Consider the following 20,780-nt stretch of genomic DNA (forward strand, 5'->3'; position numbering starts at 1 on the left):
TGACACTCTCTCTCTCTCACACACACACACACACACACACACACAGTGCGGTTTCATAAGCCTCACAGAATGACATATCGACAACATCATGACCACAGAAGAGTCAGCACACGTCACGCATACGAGCAGATGAAATAAAAGATGAGCTCTGGTGGTCTCGTGTAGGCAGAATATGGCGCTGATCGTTTGAACCTTGCCTAAAGAGCTGATGAATTGCTGACCGCTGCTTCAACCCACACTGGAATGTCACAGACGCGTTTGACCCGTCTTTGACGAAAAGTGAAAATAGAAATGCCAAATCATCTCTCACTGCATTCCAGCTTTAACCACAGCTCTGTGTGCAAAGTGACTCAATAAAAAAGCAAAATATTTCAAAGCAGGGCCTTTTGACATGAAAGGGAGCTTTATGTTGATGTCATTCCCTTCTAACTCATTATTTTTGCGTGAATGTTGTGTTCAGCTCCTGGCTGTAGCTGCTTTTGACAGTTAGACCTCTAAAATGACCTTTGTTCCTCCATGTTGTGGTTTCAGGAGGTGGGAGGTGTCATGGTGGCCTGCTGAAGGAGACGGACTGCATTACCCATGAGTACCAGGTAAGACTCGTTCTGTTTCTTTCTGACATTCTTTCGTCAACAAACACACTGGAATGTTAATTGTACTCTAGTAATAGTTAATTAGTCACTGAATCTTCATTGAAGCAGCGCTCCAATGTTATTGTTTAAAAAAACAGGAAGCACTCATTGCATAATGTACACTAGCTCAAGAATGTAGGTAAGACAGGTAGAGGAGCGGGGCGAGATGAGACGAAATAGTGAGTAAGACAGTAGTAGGAGGAAAACAACACACACACATTCATTAGTTAAGAAGGCAGTGGGTTGTGAAATCATGGGTGTGAGTGGGCTGCTCAAAGTAATCACTCATACACACAGCCTCAACTGTTTTTAAAGACTTGCCTAAGTTTTCAAAGAGTTGTGTACTTTCAAAATCAGATATCAGACTTTCAAATCTTTGCTCTTCAAAGCCTCGCCAGAGTAAAAATCGTTGACTTGCTCTTTCTGTTAGGAACTAGCGTTAAAGCACTACAGATAAAAAGCTGTCACTGTTTTTCTACAATGAAATCTAATTGATTAGTTTATCCTCAGCTGAATGAATCAATTCTGATAACAAGGTATGTTTCAAACAAAAACACAGAAATTCACTATATTTCTAGAGGTTTTGGGCTTTTGGTCGACTTTGGCTTCAGGAAACTGTGATGGACATAATTCACTATTTTCTGACATTTCTAGACCAAAGGATTAATGGAGAAAATGATAGCCAGATTAATAAATAATGACAAGAATTGTTAGTTGATGCCAAAAAAGTGCTGCAGTCGTAGTATAACTTAAGAGCTGCTACCAGCTCATTTTCATGCTATTGAATGTTTGTTGCCTCAGTATGTGTTAAAGCCAATCATCTACCAACCAGGCTCGCATGGGGGGAAAATCAACCAATTAGACAACCTCCTGAAAACTTGGCGTATTTCTTTAACAGTCATCCGAGCTTTTTAAGCCCCTCTAAGTGGAGTTTACTTTTCACTATGTATAACTTTGTGATGGTGAGAATATTATGCAATGCTGGAGTACTTAGCTTATCGTAGTGCCACAGTCCGGATTAACCGGTTGTTTGAGGAAGAAGAGGGGAAGCCAGGCTCCCTATCGGCCGCTCTCTCCTTGAATAAGGGCTCTAATTACCCGGGCTGTAGAGCTCCATTCAGCCAGCTACACGGCTGCTATATGTGGGTGTGCTAAGCCAGTCTGTCTGTCTGACTGCCTGTGTGGCTCTCTCTCCGTCTCCTCGTAGTGTGAGTATGTGCGTGGAAGTGATTATTATCGTGTCTGTCCCTCAGTGTACCTAAAAGGCTGACTCACAGTATGCCACACACACACACACACACACACACACACACACACACACACAGTCCCACACAATCCTACGTATCAGGGGCTGAGAAGTACCATCTGTACCAGGGACACGGTCTCCTACGATTGCAGAGTGTACACACCAGCTCACATGCATACTTTCGTTCTTTTTTTCTCTTTCTGGACCCCATCAGAATTATGCACTGTTTATTTTTTAAACGTGTGTGTGTGTGTGTGTGTGTGTGTGGGTGTGTGTGTGTGGGGTGCGTGTGCGCGTGGGGTGTGTGTGTGTGACTGGTATGACAGGAATTTTTGGGGCTCGTACCCATGGGAGTGCTGCTATATATATATATATATATATATACATATATTTGGAGTGTGAGAACTGAGCCGTCCTTGTCCCCAATCTCTTTAATTACACACACAAAGTCCCCACCACACACACACACACACACACACACACACACACACACACGCCTGCCTCCCTTCCACATACACGAATACAAGATTGCTCACCATGCATGAGAGCTATAAGAACTTAAACACACAGTGCTCCACAATTCCCCCCCCCCCCCCCCCCCCCCCCCCCGTTGTCCCTTCCTGCCACACACACCCACACACACACACACACAAACACACACACACACACACACATTTGAGACCCCCGGGACAGACTCTAATGCCTTGACTTCTCTTGTTGTGGGAGAGGAAGGATGGGGATCGAGCTCAGACATACATTTAATATTCTCACACTCTTATTATACAGAAGAGTACATTTATGAGAGATACAGCTGTGTGTGTGTGTGTGTGTGCATGTGTGTGTGGTGGTGGTGGTGGGGGGGCTGTGTGTGTGTGTGTGTGTGTGTGTGTGTGTGTGTGTGTGTGTGTGTGTGTGTGTGTGTGTGTGTGTGTGTGTGGTAGACTGGAGTCCCACTTGTGCCCACATCAATAGGCAATCCTCTTCCTGTTCACTTTGCGGAGCTAATGGTCTTCCACCACACTCTTCACAGTACAATTACACACACACACACACACACACACACACACACACACACACACACACTGCCACACATTAAGCACAGCAAAGTCACACACTTGAGACAACAGGCTCTCTGTCAGCACACCTTAAAGGAAGATATGGTGTAATAAGTTGACCCTCTGGTAGCAATACAGTTCAAAATCAGATAGATTGGGTAAAATGGAAAACAGCCCTTCTCACACACCATAGAATAACACAACATGATATTTGCATTAATGTTTGTCTGACTGTTGTGCAGTAGGGAACACACAGCAGTGAGAATCAGATACCACATACATACAGAATGCAGTAGTTTACAATTTCAGTGTAGCAATTCAGGATGTAATTACTTCCAGATGATGTGGTTTTATAATATCTTTCCGTCTGACATGATATAATAATTATATCATCTGATATTTCATTATCTTAAAGTTTTTAATGGCCTTCATGCCGACATGCTGTGTCATTGTCGCTTTTGGTAAGTAAGTAAGTAAGTAAATGAACCACAGGTGATTAAGCAGTTTCTCGAGCCTAACCTCTACTCTTTTACTCATTTATGCATATGAGCTGGCAGTCGTTAATGCTGCCATATTCCCTATCACAGCTAAACGTGCTATGTCTGTCCCAGTAGGCTGCCGGTGTCTCAACACAGCCTTTAACACACATTAATACAAAACCAAAACATCCATATAAAAAAAAAGCACACTACCACCCAGTGTCATAAAGCCCCCCACTGTGCTGCGCCCCTCCTCTTCCTCAACACAAAACACATTATTGAACATTCATTGTCACTTCACAATAGACTCTAGAAGATGCACACTGGTGGTACATACTGTACATGCCTTGCACTTACTTCATCAGGGGTTTCAGTCTAGCAGCCAGACACACATCTCTCTTGTCTATGCCTTCAGTTATCTCAAAATAGAGTGAGTAACATGTTGTGATATGAGAGAACAAACAGTGAGACTCAAAGCATCACTGGTTTGTACCGAGGCAGAGAGAGATTTCATAATGTTCAGATTTTATTGTTTATGTTCTGTGTTCTGTCCATTATGTCATCCTCTCAGCATCATCCATGACACACTCCCGTCCTCCCTGTGGCGGCTAATTTTGCCTCCTGTAGTCCTGCTGAGGCAGTGCTTTCTAAATATAACCTCTACACGTGTGTGTATGTGTGTGTGTGTCTGTGTGTGTTTAAGAGTTTGTGACACATACTGTTGGTCACACCAATGTGGCTCCTTGGCATTATTACAGAGTACAGGATGGTTACTTTGGCTAGGAAAGGCTGGAACAACCAAATGTTTCCAGCCCTAGAGAGACCGGTTTGTGTTATTCGAAGCCTTGTTTACCTCACACAGGATGTTGGTTGGCTGCTTCTAAGCACACAACATATAATTCTTGTACTTGTGTGTCATGAGATGTAAGATGTTAATATTGCCTACTCGACAGGAGCAGGATATTCATTGGCTTCATAACTGGAGTTTTATTTATAGGTCTAGCCATGTGTACTGTATTGTGATATTGAATAATACATTACTTAGATATCGTGCAACCTTCAATGACCCTTTCTATCTATCTATCAGTTTATTTATTTGTCTGTCTGTCTTTTATAGTATTATATAAACACACTTTAAACTGGTCTGTACCACAACACAGACTACCAACTGTATAAACATAGTATAGTATGTATACATAATGCAAAGGATCTGTACACAAACTTCCAGGTAGGTGATATATGTCATTAGAAAATAATATTCCATTGTTCTATAATGTTCAACACTTTTCAGTGATAAATGCAAAACAGGAAGTATTTGAGCATAGGCACAACAGTGTATACTCATTAACAAAATCACCTCTCTAACAAGGCTGCCTTTGTAAATGGTTTATAACATATGATTAATGACTTTGGTAATGGTTAATAAAGCATCTACTAATGTTTTATAAACCAACTCGCCCCCCTCCTCGTTAATGGGAACATATTTTAGGTGGTCAGGGCAAAAACAATCTCTTTGATTTGATTAGTCATAGTGAGCATTTACTAATGGAAAAGGGATGTGTAAGATCTGAGCCAAACTCCATTCACAAATAACTTGTTAAGTAATAATATACATTAATAACCTTAATAATGTCATTAGTTCAACCTTATAAACACTTCATAATAGGTCTTTAGTTAGAAAGCCATGCCTAAATACATGCCAGGTATAATATTATATCTTCTGTATAACAGGGACAATGTGATATAGTATCATATAATACATGAAATGTGTTTCACAGTTTTTCTCCCTCTAACAAATCATAAAAATGCTTTCTTGATTTATGAATATGATACCTAAAAGACACACGTTTCAACAGTGTATAGCTTCATGTGTGTCATGTATCTACAACCCCATAAGCCTACAGCCTGCATACCATAAATATAGTACATGGTCCTATTAATAAGCTACTACGTCTAATATTAACAGTGTAGTGTGTCTGTCTTCCTGTGGTATTATGGTCAGGGGTGATACTCTCCCTCAGCCAAAAATAGACGCTCACAGGAAATACGCTCACCGACTCCAATGGTCTGTCACGAATCCGCGAAGTGTATTAAAAATGAAAAAAAAAAAGGCTTAAAATAAACAATAAAATCTATGATGAGGACAGAGGGAGAAGAGAGGGGGGCGGGAGTCGTGGAGAGGGAGTCGGACTCGGTGCCAGTTTGCGCTGTCAGGGAATTCCGGGGCCGTGCGGTGACGTCAGGACGGCCGTGTGTGCGCGCCTCTGTTTGGTCGGTGTGTGTTATGTGAGGGAGAGAGAGAGAGTGCGTGGCTCTGTCCCTTTAAAACACAGCTCAGCGCAATACGATCCCTGGCCGGCTGCTTCTGTGTATGTGTGAAAGCAGAGGAAAAGAAAAGAGAGAGAGACAGAACTCGACGCGGAGACACTCCGAGAGAGAGAGAGAGAGTCCCCTAAACGGAATAACAGACAGAATAATAAAAGGACAGGAGAACCAGAGGATCAACTTTTACGGTTGTTTCGAGAAGGAAGCGACGGAAGGCGAGCAGGGATTATAGAGTTGGAGCTTTGCGCTTCGCTCAGCCGACCGGTCGGGAATTTCTCTGCAGACTCGGAGCTCCTAACATACGGATACAAAGACTGGAAAGGCTGCCGCGGACATCAAGGAACCGGATACATATTTTATTTTTGGGAATAATTTTGTTTTGTTTTTTGGAGCGGAACATATGAATGAACGGTGAGTGAAGGCTAGCAGCTGTGAGGATCGGAGCATTTATCAAGTCCTGACTACTTTATGTTTAGTTGTATGAAGCGGGGAAGTGTGTGAGAAGTTAAACCTGGTGGAAGTCAGTGTAGCGCTGCTTGAATTGAGTTGGGTTTGTTGTCTGTTACGTCGGTGAGTGAATGATCGTAATTGATATGAGCGGAACCCTGGATCGCATGTAATCGATGAGGTGGGGGAATTTCGCTGTGTTTTTTCTTCTCACTGCCACAGGTGACCATAATCCCACGCGCGTATGTGTCAATTTCTGCGAATTGTTTTCCTTTTATCCACTACTAATCATCGTTACTGGATATGTTTAATCACCCCGCGCACGTGGATGAGAGTCATTTCTGTGATGTGGCTTTGTCTGGAATTTGGGTTTTCGGTACTTTTTCGGGGCAGTGACCCCCCCAAATAATCCCCTAACTTTCAAGGTTTTGTCCCAGTGATGTATTGCCATTTGAGATATGATTCAATACAGTGATCAACCCGCGTAAGTGGGCGATAATGACAAAGTAGAGCCTCTTATATATCTATTGATGAAATGAAGTGAATATGACCTAATCCTCATATTGCTTTGGGACACTCCGGGTCCCTAGTGAGGTCATTGTTGCTCTGAAAAAACTCCTGAACATCTCATGGTTAGAAAAAGGGGAAGGAGAACTAGAGGACGAGGAGAGAAAATTGCCTGTGTAAGGAGATCTCACGCTATTGTGTGTGTGTGTATGTGTGAGGAGTGGGGGGTGGGCAGCAGGAGCACTGACTGAGGGTCGGCAGCCGTATGAAGTGAATGGATAGCAGCCACCCCCATCACCCTCCAGTCAATCCTTAGGCACACAAAGAGCCGGATTGAAAGGAAGTGATTTGCATCACCTCTCCTTTTTCTGTCGGGGGGAGGGGGGTCGGTGTTTTGGTGCTCTGTCCTTTAGGTCTGGGTTTGTGGAATAGCGAGTGCGCTTAAATCTGACCACACTGTGTTGTTAGGTCAACGTGATCTGTTATCTAATGATCACATTTAGTCCAGGCTGACTGATGGAAGCCACTGTTTGATTAATAAACATATTTTATATTATATCTTTATTTTATTTTGGTCCGTGCTCTCTACGAACATGATTAGAAGCCATATGAGTCAGCTGGGGATTAGTCCTCACACCTTCCCTTCACACTCAGCTGACCTGCATGTCTTTGTTAACCCGTGCGTCTCTGTGCGTCTCTGTGCGTCTCGGCCGGTTTGCGTCGAATTACGCACAGCCCGTCGCGGTTACGATTTAAGTAATTCAAGGGTAAAGGAAGTTAAACGAGGACAAAGTCTTGACGTTGGGGGGGGGGGGGGGGGGGGCGTGGTAATGTCCTTCTGTGATATAATTAATAGTCATTGATATTGCTGATTGTTATTACCTCGCCGCCCACTGACGTTAACCCGTATCCACCGGTCATCTAACAAGCAGTTGAGAGTTTGTGGCCGGCTTGTTTGTCACTTTATTACCCGCAATAAACGAGTCCAGATCAGAAAGAGCGGAGTGTGCTGGCATGGGGTCGCGAAGAAAACAAAAAAAAAGAAAGAAAGAAAGAAAGAAAGCCTTTGAAGAGTCACTTCCGATCAGTCTGATCGATTGACATGGAAACCAGCGGCGCGTTTTGTCACCCCCGTTTGATGTCGGAGGGTTATAAAAAGTTAAAGCTCCAAAAAATCGCTCCACAAACACTCTTGGCCGGCTCTGTGCTGCCTCAGCTCTCCCCCGCCCCCGTTTGTCCCGTGATCTCAATAGGAGCGTGTGTGTGTACGTGTGTGTGTGTATGAATGAACAATCACCGCCCATTCTACTATGAGCGCTGACGAACTTGGAGGAATATTAAAGTGATATACTCACACTCACCAGGAGGGAGATGGACGTGGAAATAAGCCGACTCAACAATAGTAACTGAGTCACACACACACACACACACAGCTACATTGAGTAAGCAGCAGAGGTGTGTGTGTGTGTGTGTGTGTGTGTGTGTGTGTGTGTGTGTGTGTGTCATGAGAAAAGGGTCAGTAGGCTGGCTTAAAAGTGCTTACTCATCTAACACCACCTTGACAGTTGACGGTGATGAAACAAGAGCTCTGTTTGTGTGTGTGTGTGTGTGTGTGTGTGTTCGTTATCGGCTGTATGACCATCAGATTTTTCGGGGGTCTCTAACCCCACAACTACCCCTGCTGCCTCTTACCGAGAGCAAACACGAGCAAGTGTGTGCGTTTGTGTTTCAAAGGGAAGCAGACGGGGAAGTGTTTGGATGTCATGATGAAACGTCTGTCTGTCTGTGAGAGAGTGTGTGTGACACCACGCTGTTGCTGCCTTTCCAGTAAAGGGTGTCGTTTCTGCTCCAAAGAGCAATAGAAAACGAGAGAGAAAGCGAGGGAAGAAGGGAGGTGCAGGACAACATCTGCCCTGCTGATAACTTCTCAAAACACTCCTCACACTTCCCAACAGGTCAGGCGTTAAAACACGAGTTCTTCTACGTGTTAGCTGGCACAACGCTTGGAAAGCAGTGAGGAATTTCCCATCGTTTCACGTCAACAGGAACAGCGAATATTTAAAGAGGCACTATCTCAGCCATTGTTCTCACACTCTTATTTACATAAAAAGCACAACGTAGAGGAGTATTGACTGTACAGCACTGACTGTATTCAGTGCATTGCAGCTGCTCTTAGTGCCGATTGGCTCTCTTTCTATTTCTGCAGTGAAATACCAGTCGGTTTGTCTGTACTTTGGCACACTGAGCTTGTACAGACAGCAGGATAAAGGTTTTAGAAGTTGGTAGGAGCCAAGGATCAGTCGACCATGTGTGGAATTCCACCATGCAGCGTGAGACTGCCTGTTTTGGATCTCGGTCTCTCAAAGTGGGGGCCAGGGCAAAAAGGGAAAAAAAGGGGGATGCAGGTTGATGCAGATTTTTGTAGGGTTCACCATATGTGGATAGACTAAAGTATAAGAGAAGACTAAGGATAGAACATGATATTGTTTAATAAAGTTAATGCAAATATCATTATGTTTTATGTCCCTTGTAAGGTGCAATTACAGGATTACACCAGCAATAGAAGATCTAACATACTGTTGAACTGTAAACACATGAGGGGTTCTACATGTGCAGTCAATTCATACAGTATGTCTCTTAATACACATTAATAGCCTTGTTAGTTTGGAAATATGGAAAAAGCAGCTTGTGTGTGTGGATGAAGTCATGCTCCTTATTGATTTCTCATTACTTTCTATGGAGCAGCAGGGCTCTACTATACAGCCAGCCAACCTCAAGGCACAGACATCCATAACTATAAATATCGGTCATACATGCAGCTGTGGTCTAGCTCCAGGTTCTGCTACGCTGTGTTGTAGACCTGAGAAGACTAAGGAAAAACAGATTGGTATAATTTAAGCCAGAGGTTGAGGAGTGAATTTATTGCGAGCTTTTACAGAAGCAGGCAGCAATTCAAACGCAGCCGCAAGCCCCGGCAAATACGCTAATGCGAAACATGGCAGCCTTTTAAATAGAGAATCAAGGAACGAAACAAAAGAGGAATATGAGATTAAATCCATCCTGGGTGAACAGAGCAGAAAGGGGAAGGGGGGGAGGGGGGGGGTGTTTGTGTCGTGTTTGCTTGTTGAATTAAATTGAGAGAGAAAAAGGGAAAGTGTTCACTCTGAGTTCACTTCCTCTCTGTTTGTCTCTGGCTCTTTGCCATTGATGATGATGCCACAGTGGAAGGGGGGGGGGGGTGTCCAAATCTACATGCTGTGTGTGTGTGTGTGTGTGCGTGCATGCGTGTGACTCATACACAAATATATACACACATGTTCTCACACCTTGGAAAGATTTTCTTCCTTCCTCTTTTACCTCCCCTCACCTCCTGTGACTACTTTTACCCGATCCAACCACGTTGGCAAAATAAATGATAACTCAGCCAGAGGAGTAGGCCTGTTAATAGAAAAACTGGCTCACAGATCCACACTGGTATTTTGGGAATCTGTAAACAGGCGGCGGATGATCTCTGGAGTACGAACAAACAGCGCCGTCATAACAAAGGTGGCAAGCCTGCGTCACGGTCGTTCAGATGAAGTCAATATGATCAGTGCGTAATTACACCCACTGTAAGAGCAACGCTTGACTGGCCATCTGTAAACATGCTGTCATTAACTCTGGAGGCATATAGGACACACACACACACACAAACACACACACAGCCTAATGATGGGACATAATGTTGTTTGAGGATGAGGATGAGGAAGGTGTGTGAGGTCTGCCTGCCCTGCGTCTGAGTAAACATGTTGATCAGTGAAGACCTTTAATAAACCCCATTATGAATTCCTCTCTCTGCCTCTACAGCTTAGTTTAATGATAATAACGTTGGCGAAGACGCGGCCGGTTCCCCCCGACAACCGTTGCCAAGGCAGCCGAGTCTCTCGTCTTGTTTAGTACATTTCTGAGCTGTTAGTCCCGAATGTGGAGTAGAAGCACCTGGAGAGAGACAGAGCAGTACGAGGGAGGGGGATTTTTTTTTTTTTTTTTTGCGAGTTCTGATTCTGGGCCTGTTTTTCCTCTCAAAAGAAGCAGTGTGCTGTTGTGTTCTCTTCCTGAGCTTTTCTTAGATTTGTTTCGCAGTCATCAGGGAAAGGCATAAAAAAAAAAAAAAGTTTGGGGCTTTTCAGGTTACTCAAGCGTGGAAATAGAGAGTGACGCCGATTGAGCCATTGTCAGTTATCAATGAAACGCCCACGTCTGTTCATTTCGTTTCCGGTTTGTCGGGATTTACACGCTGCTTTCCTCTCCTTCACCAGCCAGGTGTTGAGTCACTCTCTCTTTTTCTCTGTCTCTACGGCGACAAGTAACAAAAGTTTGGTCAAGTGTGTCGAGAAATCCTGACTGGTGTTCTTTCTGTAGCGCAGTTTCTGTGAAAGTGAAGCAGTGGAGCAGAAGTGACTGGGAGGAGTTACTGAACACACACACACACACACACACACTCACACACACTCATCTTGGCATCAAATGTTTGTCATTCACTCTTACCAGAAGCTAAAAAAGAAGTGAAACAAGGCTTTTCACTTAACCCCGAGGTTCTGAGCCAAGTAAATGGCTTTTCATTCAGTCGACTGTCTTGTTTTTGTTGACGAGGCTTGTGTGAGTCATGAGTCTGATACACGTGCCGTTCACACAAGATGACTGTGTGTCTGAGGTATATTTTAAGAGCCATGACTGAAACCGACCAGGTTTTTGAATTGACTCTGCAGAGACTCATAATGGCCACATAAGATCACTTTCATCTACTTCATCATATTCAAGGAGCCTGAGAAACGCACACACCGTTCATGTGTGTTCAACAGGAAGCCTGAACATTCAAGCCCCCTCCTCAAGGCCTCCCTGTGTGTATTTCTCTCACATACACATACACATACACATACACAGACATAGACACAAACCCCCAGACAAACCCACACCCCTCTCAGGGAGGCCTGCTTCCTGTGGATGTGACGACAGCTTCCTCTCCCCATGAGCTCTGTTCCCTTCTCTTTAACGTCACACACGTGCATCTGGTGTGTGTGTGTGTGTGTGAGAGAGAGAGAGAGAGAAAGAGATATGTGCCACACTAACCCAGTTGTGTGTTGTCAGTCACAGGCCCAGATGTCACAAGAGACAAAAGGGGCCTCATGTTTTCATGTTTTTCTAGCAGCCCCCCTCCTCCCCTCCTCTGTGCTCTGTTTCTTTTTCCACAAACAGACAAAAATGTAGGCTAACTGTTTCTCGTCAGTTTGTCAAAGCGGGCCCTAGAATCAACCTTTTCATCACTTGTTAAGGGCTTTGCAGCCAGCACGTCTTTGTAAATAATACAAATCAGTGGAAAAAGAGGCAGTAACGGGCCAAACAGCACGTTGACAGGCTGACCACCAACAGCCAAAACGACACGGCGTCAGTCTGGTGGTCTCAGCTACACTAAAGGCCTGCTTCCTCACTGTTGTTTCCAAATCCCACTGTATTTTGAAGTGGGTTCATCCCAGCAGAGGTTAAATGTGAAGATTTTGGGTTTTCCTTCCCTCTGTGCTCAACAGGCTCTCTCTGCCATGGCCTGATTATAAATGTAAAGCAGATGTGATGTGAAGGAGTGCTCATATATAGTGAGGAGACAAAGACAAACAAGAGCTTTTATCAGGCCTGTTATGGCTGGCTGGTGCTCTGGGTGTTGGGTTAGGTCAGCGCTCTGTCCCCAGGATGGAGGCTTGTTGTGTTCATATGGATGCTAGCAGGAGATAATCATCCATCACGTAGGTCAGACACTTCTCTGTGTGTGTGTGTGAGAGTGTGTGTTGCAGGAACAATGTTAGCTCTCTGTGTCCTCAGCTGACCCACTCTCATCTGGAACAGTGCCTTCAGCTTCTCAGTGTGTATCCCTGTATGTGTGTGTGTGTGTGTGTGTGTGGATGTGATGAAGTTAGCCCGCATCACCGTCTTGGAACGGCACGCACTGACGTTAGCGTACGCACAAACAAACAAACACACATGCGTACAAGCACACACTGGGAGCCTGGCAACGAGGCGGGGGTGGACGAATGCAGGGGCTGGTTGTTTCTCTATGAGTGTGTGTGTGTGTGCGTGCGTGCTTGAAAGATAAATGCTTGGTGTCTCCTCCAGAACACGATCTCTATCTGGAACTGATTATGTAATGGCCAAGTTGAGTGAGTGAGTGAGTGAGAGAGAGAGAGACAGAGAGAGAGAGAGAGATAGAGAGAGGGCCATGCATGGCTTTTCCGTTGTCCTTGGATAGAAAGTTGGTGCTGCCAGAACTTTCCCTTTTATTATCCTTTATCTGCCACCTCTTCCTGCCTTATCTGCTCGTTTATTATCAGACAGGCTCCACAGTGACTTTACCAGGGCAGTAACACTCTCCAGCTGCCAGAGTTTACCCCCGCTGGCTCTTTACTGTTCAGGAGGCTCAGCCATTGTCATCGTTCACGCCTCTTACCCCAGATAGTAATGATCAACATCACCCGCTGTAAAAAGTTCAATCTCAAATCATTCAACTTTTATTGAATCAAAACTCTTGACATTTTTAAACAGGCGGATAGAGGACAGCTTTTTTTCAGTGATATTCAGCTTGTTGAATTATTAGACCTCATTTGCTCTGCTGGCAGTGTTTTTGCTTGCCCAGGCGGACATTTTTTTTTTTTTTTTTTGTATTTTAACAGCATATGCCCTCACTGCCTCCCCTCATCTCTCTGCAGTCTATTTTCCTCACATGGCCTCAGTGTTGGTTGTCTGGCTGGGGACCAGTGCAGGCCCTCGGTTGGCGGTGAAGGGTGAGGGCGAATAAATTAAGGCCACTGCACAGAGATAGACGTCATCTGAACATCTTAATTTCAACCATTTGCCCCCCTCCCCAACCCCCAAACCCACCCCCTCCCTAAATCATTTTAGTGTCTATGCAAGCTTTCCTGTGCACAGCAACAAGCTTGTGACTTTGGTTTGTGTGTCACGTGGGATTATGGTCTTTTTTTTTTCCACCAACTTTGTTTGCGTGTGTGTGTGTGTGTGTGTGTGTGTGTGTGTGTCTTTGTTAAACACCAGAGGACTTAACAGAGCGCCTTTTCTTTCTAGCTTCTTGGTTGGTGTGGTCTTCGCCAAAGCTCTCTGCTTGACTCCACCTCCCAGCTGATCGTTGGGGTTGCTGTGACAGTAACTAACTTACGCAACCACGGCAACGAGGGTGTTGACAGGAAAAGCTCTTTCATGTCTGGCGTGGATTGGTGTGGGGGGGGGGGGATTTCACTTGCACAAGATGTACCTTGGGGGAATTTTGGTATAACCGATAATTGTGTCATCTCTTTGGTAATAATTGATTTATAACATCTGTTTATACTTCGATGTCGAGTTATTTTTCGCTTGATCGATCTACCTTCCTGTACTTGAACCCAGCTGTGTGAAGAAACACTCAGGTTTGTTGTGGTAAAAATGAGGTGAAACACTCTTTCAGGCTGAAATTTTTCGGTTTTTAAAGTCATTCCCCCCTCTTTTTTCAAGTGGCTTGGGAGTTAGGAACTTAGTGCTTGAAGTTGGCATTATAGTCATCAACACTTCACCATCAAAACTGCGTCAGCATTTCTATTGAAAATGTGGTTTGGTAATTTGGTTATTGGTTATTTTCTTGGCCATGAAACCCCCTTGCATCACTTCCTGTGTGTCTATCCAAACACGCACGCACGCCCACAATCAACCAATCTGAGGTGACATCACAGAGTCCGAGAAATTCCCACCGCTGTCACATTGGTGGCGCTGAAACACGCCCCCTGACTGTAAGTGGTGTCCCAGGAGGGGCGGAGTTTCATGGGCAGCGTTCTGGGGTAAGCCCTTTTCCCTTTTACGCTTAGTCATCAGGGGTTCCCCGAAAGAAAAAAAAACAAAAAAAAAACAAAGTGCGTAATGCTTGAACGCATAAACAAACTTTCACCATTCTCACCTCTCATGTCATAGCTGGGACAACCACATTTTATCACTTCGGTATCATCTGATAGAACCCGAGCTGGTATGTAACACTGTCTGTCGTCTGTGTACACTATCTGGTTTCAGAGTACTGAGCTTCTCACACTGTGCTGTGAGCAATGCGATAGCCAAGATAGCAACCGGAATAGACGGCCGTTTGGTCACAGCAGACATAAACACGCACACTCTATAAAGGTAGTAATTAAAACCTCGTCACTATGCACTCACCAGTCCCAGCTGGGTCTCTGCTACATCTATCTCTGTTTCTCTTTCTTCGTTTTTCTAACTCAATCCTCTCCCCCTCCCCTTCTCCTCTCCCTACAGTCCCATGTGTTTTTATTTTCTCACTGCATTCCCCCGGTGCTTCTCTTCTCTTTCACACGTTATAGTTGACTTAGCCCACCCGGCTCTTCCTGTTAGAGCAGGATCAGCCGTGTTTGTGTGTCTGCTTGCCCGTTAAGCTGCACAGTCAGTCTCACCATTGTGTCTGTGTGAGAAGAGAAAGAGAGAGAGAGAGAGAGAGAGAGAGAGAGGGAGCGAACAACAGAGCCCCCTCGCTCCCAGTGCGTCGCCCCCCCCCCCCACCCACACCCCCCGCCGATTTTACCCCTTCGCCTCCGAGCCTCCCTCAGGTTTTCCACGCGATGTTCTGAAACCAAGCGTCACCTCAGAAGTCAGCGAGCCAGGAGGGGCGAGGGTAGTGATGACACGCTGTCTAGCAGGATGAAAAGGTTGTTGGCTCATACTGAAAGCTAAGGCCACCCCTCAACTCTGATTTATATCATACGCTTTGGGACTCAAAGTTCAACAGAGGCAAGCCTGCATTGTAGTTTTTGAGGTTTGTGTGTCTGCGTGGCTTCATGTTGCTTTTTGTGACAGCTTGACATGAACGTTTTTGTCTTCTCTGTCTTTCAGTGTTGAGGAGACCCCAGAGAGATGACTGGCAGCCGACGCTGAGCCTTAACACAACTGTGAATCAATAACTTGGTGCTACTCTAAAAGGTACGCTCAGCATGAAGTGCGTGTTTGTATCAGTTAGTCTTAGAGCATGTCAGAAGCAGTCCTGACAGTTAACACCAGCCTCTCTGCCAGCCATATCTTCACATAGCAGCAGCGGCTGGTGGATGATGATCCCTGTACAGTAGAAGGGGGGGAGAGATAGAGAGGGTGGTGTGTGTGTGTGTGTGTGTGTGTGTGTGTGTGTGTGTGTGTGTGTGTGTGTGTGTGTGTGTGTGTGTGTGTGTGTGTGTGTGTGTGTGTGTGTGTGTGTGTGTGTGTGTGTGTGTCACTGTATAGCACCCCTCCTGACAACCTAAAAGTGGACAGCGATTGAAATATCCCCCACTGAGCTTTAAATAGAGACAGAGAGATCCAGAGTTGGTGGGAGGAAGAGAGGAAGAGAAGAGGAACGGGTAGGAGGAAGGAGTGCGTATGACCAGAGCTAATTTGGGAAAACTGCTGGAAGAGTGCTGAGCTGACAGAGCAAGAGGAGTGAATCATAACCTGTGTGTCTGTTAACATTAAGCTTGTTACTCGCCAGCTAATGCATTATACATGACTAGTCACTGTGTCCTTGTTGTACTAATGGAGCTGTAGTGCATTGAGCAATTTGTTACTTTTTTAATGTTAAAGCTTTAACTTATACAGGAGTGTTTGTTTCACTGGGTTGTACAGGTGCAACCACGTCCCTCTCAAGTTTTGTCAGGGATCTCTTTTGTCTTTTTTGAATCCAAGTACTTTGAAATGTGGACGTCTTTGTACCTTGACACCTTCTGTCTTTTGTGTGTGTGTGTGTATGTGTGTCTCTGTGTGTGTGTGTCCGGTGTTTCAGAAGGCAGGAGAAGGGAGGGGAGTTATATCTCAGCTCCTTTTTATGCATTCTCCCCCTCGACCGTTTTCCTTTGTGTCGTCTCTGTGTACGTGTGTACGTGTGGGTGTGTGGGAAGGTGTGTGGGCGTTTTCATGGCACCGTTCCTACTCTCCACTCCACTCCACCTCCCCTCTTCTCCATCTCCATCTTTTCTCCTTAATCTATCCTTCCATCCTGTTCAGGCCGTCTGTCGCTGCTGCTCCCCCCCCCCCCCCCTTCCCCTCTCCCCCCTCCCTTCTCCATCACGCCTGCCGTAATGAGATTAAACCTTAGTGTATCCACCGGGCATGCACACACTTAATACACACATCCTTCAGATCGCTGCAGCACACACACGCACACACACATACACATAGACACACAATCATCCACTTAAGAGTGCACAATATTCTCTCACATGCAGTAAAGCAGCACAAGCCTGACATGGACATGCAGCTTGCACACTTGGCATTGCTTCCAACCTACATACACACACACACACAAACACACACATTTGGCACATGACCAAGGCTTCTCACTCGCAGTCTTTCCCTCTGTCTCTCTTTATCAGAAGGCCCATAGTAAGGATTACAGTAACCCCAGGTCTGTCCTCATAGGTGAGCCCCCCACTGAGCCATCTGGGCCTCTGTAATAATCCTTCTCTGGACTGATTGGTTTAAGTGCGCCTCCTACAGGCTTTCTGACACATAACAGTCACACACAGACAAAGACATCCTTCATAATGTATGACTTCCAAGTGAATTGAAGTTATGTTAATGTTACTTGGGAGAAATGTCCGAGCTAGAACAGAAGCACAAGACATTTGAAATGGGAGAATTTGCGATGAATAAGCAAGCGAGGTTCATGCAGTTTGCCTCTGCAGTCACAGTTTTGCCCGGCTCTCCCCTGCCCTATATTCTCCTTACCCCCTCCCCTCTGTGCTGGCAATCTCTCCAACTTACACACATACACCCACCAACTAGCCTATATAATAGAGATCCCACTGGCATTTATTGACTTTTCAGAGTGTCTCTGTCTCGCTCGTTCTCATAGTGGCTCCCCTGTTCTTCTCTTTGTCTCTCTGCAGCCATAAGGCTTTTAGGTTCTCGGTGCTGAGGACAGAGGAGTCTGACAGTACCCATATTCTCAGTGTTGGAGTGAGGCCCTCTCTGTGCTGCAGTGGAGGGCTTCACATACACAGCTAGTCCGGTGAGTACAAGCTCTCTGATTCACTATAATGCAAAAAATATATATATTACAATAGCTGTGGCAGTGTTGGCTTTTTTTAGTGTCTGAGCTGTCGTCTAACTTAAATAGGGAGGTCTAAAAGTAAAACTGTCTGGATCCTTCAGCTACATACTGTAATTTTGACGGACTAACCGGTAATTGCAGTGCAATAGACTATTAAGGTAATCTGTTGAACCCTGGTGTGTGTTGCATGATGAGACGTCTGCCATTTGACCACAAATCCACCATAGACGCCATATTATTAAACAGATGATGGTACTTTATAACAGGAACACAGTGAGAAATTAGATTTTCTGTCAGTTAAAATATTTAATAGTTAGTCTCAGGTAATTATCAGCTTTTAAAACTGTGAAGCATTTTAGAGTCGAAGTTCTCATAATACTGCACACACTATATGACTGTCATCATTAATATTTGCAGGCTGGATGCATCACGCAGTAGAGCAGTTTGGCGGGCGTGGCACACGGGATTCCTTCCCTTTGGATGGACTCAATCGGGGACCATGGGCTCCCGTGGGCGGCCGCGCCTGGCAGACACCTGCCAGGTCTGTTGCCTTGACAATGTGTACACAAAAACTTTCCCAAACCGCTTTGTTAAGTTTAATCCATCAGGTCTAACCTGTAATTAGACTTTTAAACTGGTGTTTCATCTTTTACAACAGAGCTGATGTGAAAGCTCAAATTAACTTAACAACCTTAGAGTGAAAAATGCTACAATAACAGGAAACTGTGCTGATGTGTAGACATGTCATCATCAGGTGTTCGCCTGGAATGAACCAACACCAGCTCCTTCCCCATCTACCTCCTGGTCCTATGGGCGGACTGAACCATCCCAGTAAATTCTTTAGTAATGGGTAAGTGCACAAAATAATCAGTGAAATAACTTTACAGTTTACAGAAGATAACATGTTGAGGTACGTTTGTATTGTCATTTAGATTTTTGTAATATTTTTTTAACTTTTTCCCTGCAGGCCCATGCGAGGAGGTGAAAAGCTTGAGCTCCCACAACCAATGTTACCTGGTCTGCAGAGGGAGCAACAGAGACCTCCTCATCATCACCTTCATCATCCACCTCCGCACAGAGCCTGGGAGCAACTAGGTCAGCTGTATGAATCCCACCTTCCTCCTCAAGGACATTCTGTTGTGCCCCTGCCCAATGAGCACTCACTCCGTCTCCATAATGGAGGCTATGCAGGCAGTGGTGGGCCTCCCCCCAACCCACATCTTCCCCCCAGTCGGCCAAACCAACTGCTGAAGGTGAGTTAAAGTTTTACTGATGATTTCATGCCAGCTTGTTTACTCCAGAGTTAAACTGTTCTGCATAGATTAAAAACATGAGTGGCTCTCCTCACGGTTTGTTTTGTTTCTCCTGTCTGTTTTAGTTCGGGGGTCCTCAGGAGCAGCTTGCTCCCAGGGGGCCACAATTGCTGGGAGATGAGATGTGGGCTCAGGTGCACCAGGTATGAGCTCTCTAATTGGCTATGATCATGTTTCATCATCCACACAGAGTCAGAACAGTCTCTATTTCTGTCACAACTGCAGCAGACTCCAGTCGCTGTCACTGAGCGTTGGCTGACATTTTCAGAAACATCCATGTTTTTGCACAGACTGTAATAGTTGTACTAGTTGTCCTCATCTGATACAACACTGATCCTTTTATTTTTTATCTTAACAGCAGAGGGGCTTTCCTGTGAAGATGCAAGGGAGTCAACTGAAGAGACCAGGCCCTCCACTGGGGGAGCACTCTGTCATCCAGCACACTCCTCTGCCATCCCTGCACCCATCCTCCCGCCCAGCTGTAGAGGACTCTCCCAGCCCCAGCAAGAGGAAAAAGAGCTCAGATCAGGTATCAGACAGAAACAACCACATTGAGTGGATATTAATAATGCCAGTTTTTATTTTCTCTACAGCTTTTTGTCCTCAAGTCAAAAGATATAACGTTCCTCTATCTGTGCAGGTATCCCATCCTGGGCAGCAGCGTTTCTCCGGCCCTGGCCAATCTTTGTTATCACAGCATCAGTCACCAGTCCACCACCTCCCTCCGAAACCGGCCTTCTGGAACCCCCTTCACAAAGACAACACTCCCTGGCAGCCACAGACGGCTGACCGCAAGAACCCACCATCACTGGAGTTCCAGGTCCGAACAGTAAGGAAATATTCCGACTACTTGGAGCTCAGGGTTCATATTTTACCATTGAACCCAGTCAGTAAAAAACACCTTAATTGGATTGAGTGGTACCATAAAAATGTATTGATTCTATTAGCTGTCTGAACCTCACTAAGCATATGATTTGCTGTGCTGTAAATAACACCAAGACCCAAATTGATTTCCTTTTCCCTGTTTTAAGTCACAGCAGTGATCAGAGCCTTTGTTCATTTTATATTTCTCTAATCAGCCTCTGTTGCTTTCTTGCTCTTTCTCTATTGTTTATCAGGAAACCCACAAACAAGGAATGGGCAGCTACACCCAAAAGTCCTCGCCTGTCTCTTCCACTCCTTCAACACTCTCTCCTCCACCAAATTCCTCTCCTGGTAGCTACAACCATGGATGTGCTACACAGCTACAGAAAGATACGTTCCAACCTCAGGCTGTAAACCAGCAGTCCCCACACTCCTCCTACCCCAGTCCCAGCTCTAAACTGGGGCTGGCTCCACCCTGCCAGGCCATGGAGCCTCGTGGTCTTCACAACCAGAGAGGCCCTCTCATCGGGGGTCAAGGTGGCAGCCAAGCTACCTCTCATACGGCATCTACCCCAACCAGAGATCATCACCTACATGCCCAATCGTCACCAGCAAACCCTCCTGCATCCAGCAACAACAAGATCAACAGCAGTCGTGTGCCTTACAGCCACTTCCAGCCTCATCCAGGGCTGGGGCACCAGGGTCCCCCTCCTCCTCCACCACCTCCTCCTGCCAGCAACACCTCAGTACCTCAGCAAAGTGGGCCCCATGAGGCCTGGAGATACCAGAGGCCCAGCAGTCACTCCCTGGTGAGTACAAGTCA

General features: G+C 45.5%; 1 protein-coding gene across 4 annotated transcripts in view; it reads left to right on the forward strand.

The window, feature by feature from the left end:
• The window catches only part of kdm6ba (lysine (K)-specific demethylase 6B, a), a 94,201-nt gene that overhangs the window by 65,560 nt on the left and 7,861 nt on the right, over window positions 1-20,780 (forward strand). For 3 of the 4 annotated variants that reach the window (XM_053343894.1, XM_053343891.1, XM_053343892.1), the window contains 10 exons: window positions 532-593; window positions 15,596-15,682; window positions 17,617-17,738; window positions 18,198-18,321; window positions 18,535-18,630; window positions 18,748-19,033; window positions 19,159-19,236; window positions 19,452-19,622; window positions 19,734-19,922; window positions 20,212-20,766. In XM_053343894.1, coding sequence (XP_053199869.1) covers window positions 18,203-18,321; window positions 18,535-18,630; window positions 18,748-19,033; window positions 19,159-19,236; window positions 19,452-19,622; window positions 19,734-19,922; window positions 20,212-20,766 — 1,494 coding nt within the window. In that variant the 5' untranslated portion in view covers window positions 532-593; window positions 15,596-15,682; window positions 17,617-17,738; window positions 18,198-18,202. Of the gene's footprint in view, window positions 1-531; window positions 594-5,996; window positions 6,149-15,595; window positions 15,683-17,616; window positions 17,739-18,197; window positions 18,322-18,534; window positions 18,631-18,747; window positions 19,034-19,158; window positions 19,237-19,451; window positions 19,623-19,733; window positions 19,923-20,211; window positions 20,767-20,780 lie in introns of those variants that run through there. The other variant, XM_053343893.1, reaches the window with a different exon arrangement.

Source organism: Scomber japonicus, chromosome 22 (assembly GCF_027409825.1).
Source record: "Scomber japonicus isolate fScoJap1 chromosome 22, fScoJap1.pri, whole genome shotgun sequence".
Lineage (NCBI taxonomy): Eukaryota > Metazoa > Chordata > Actinopteri > Scombriformes > Scombridae > Scomber > Scomber japonicus.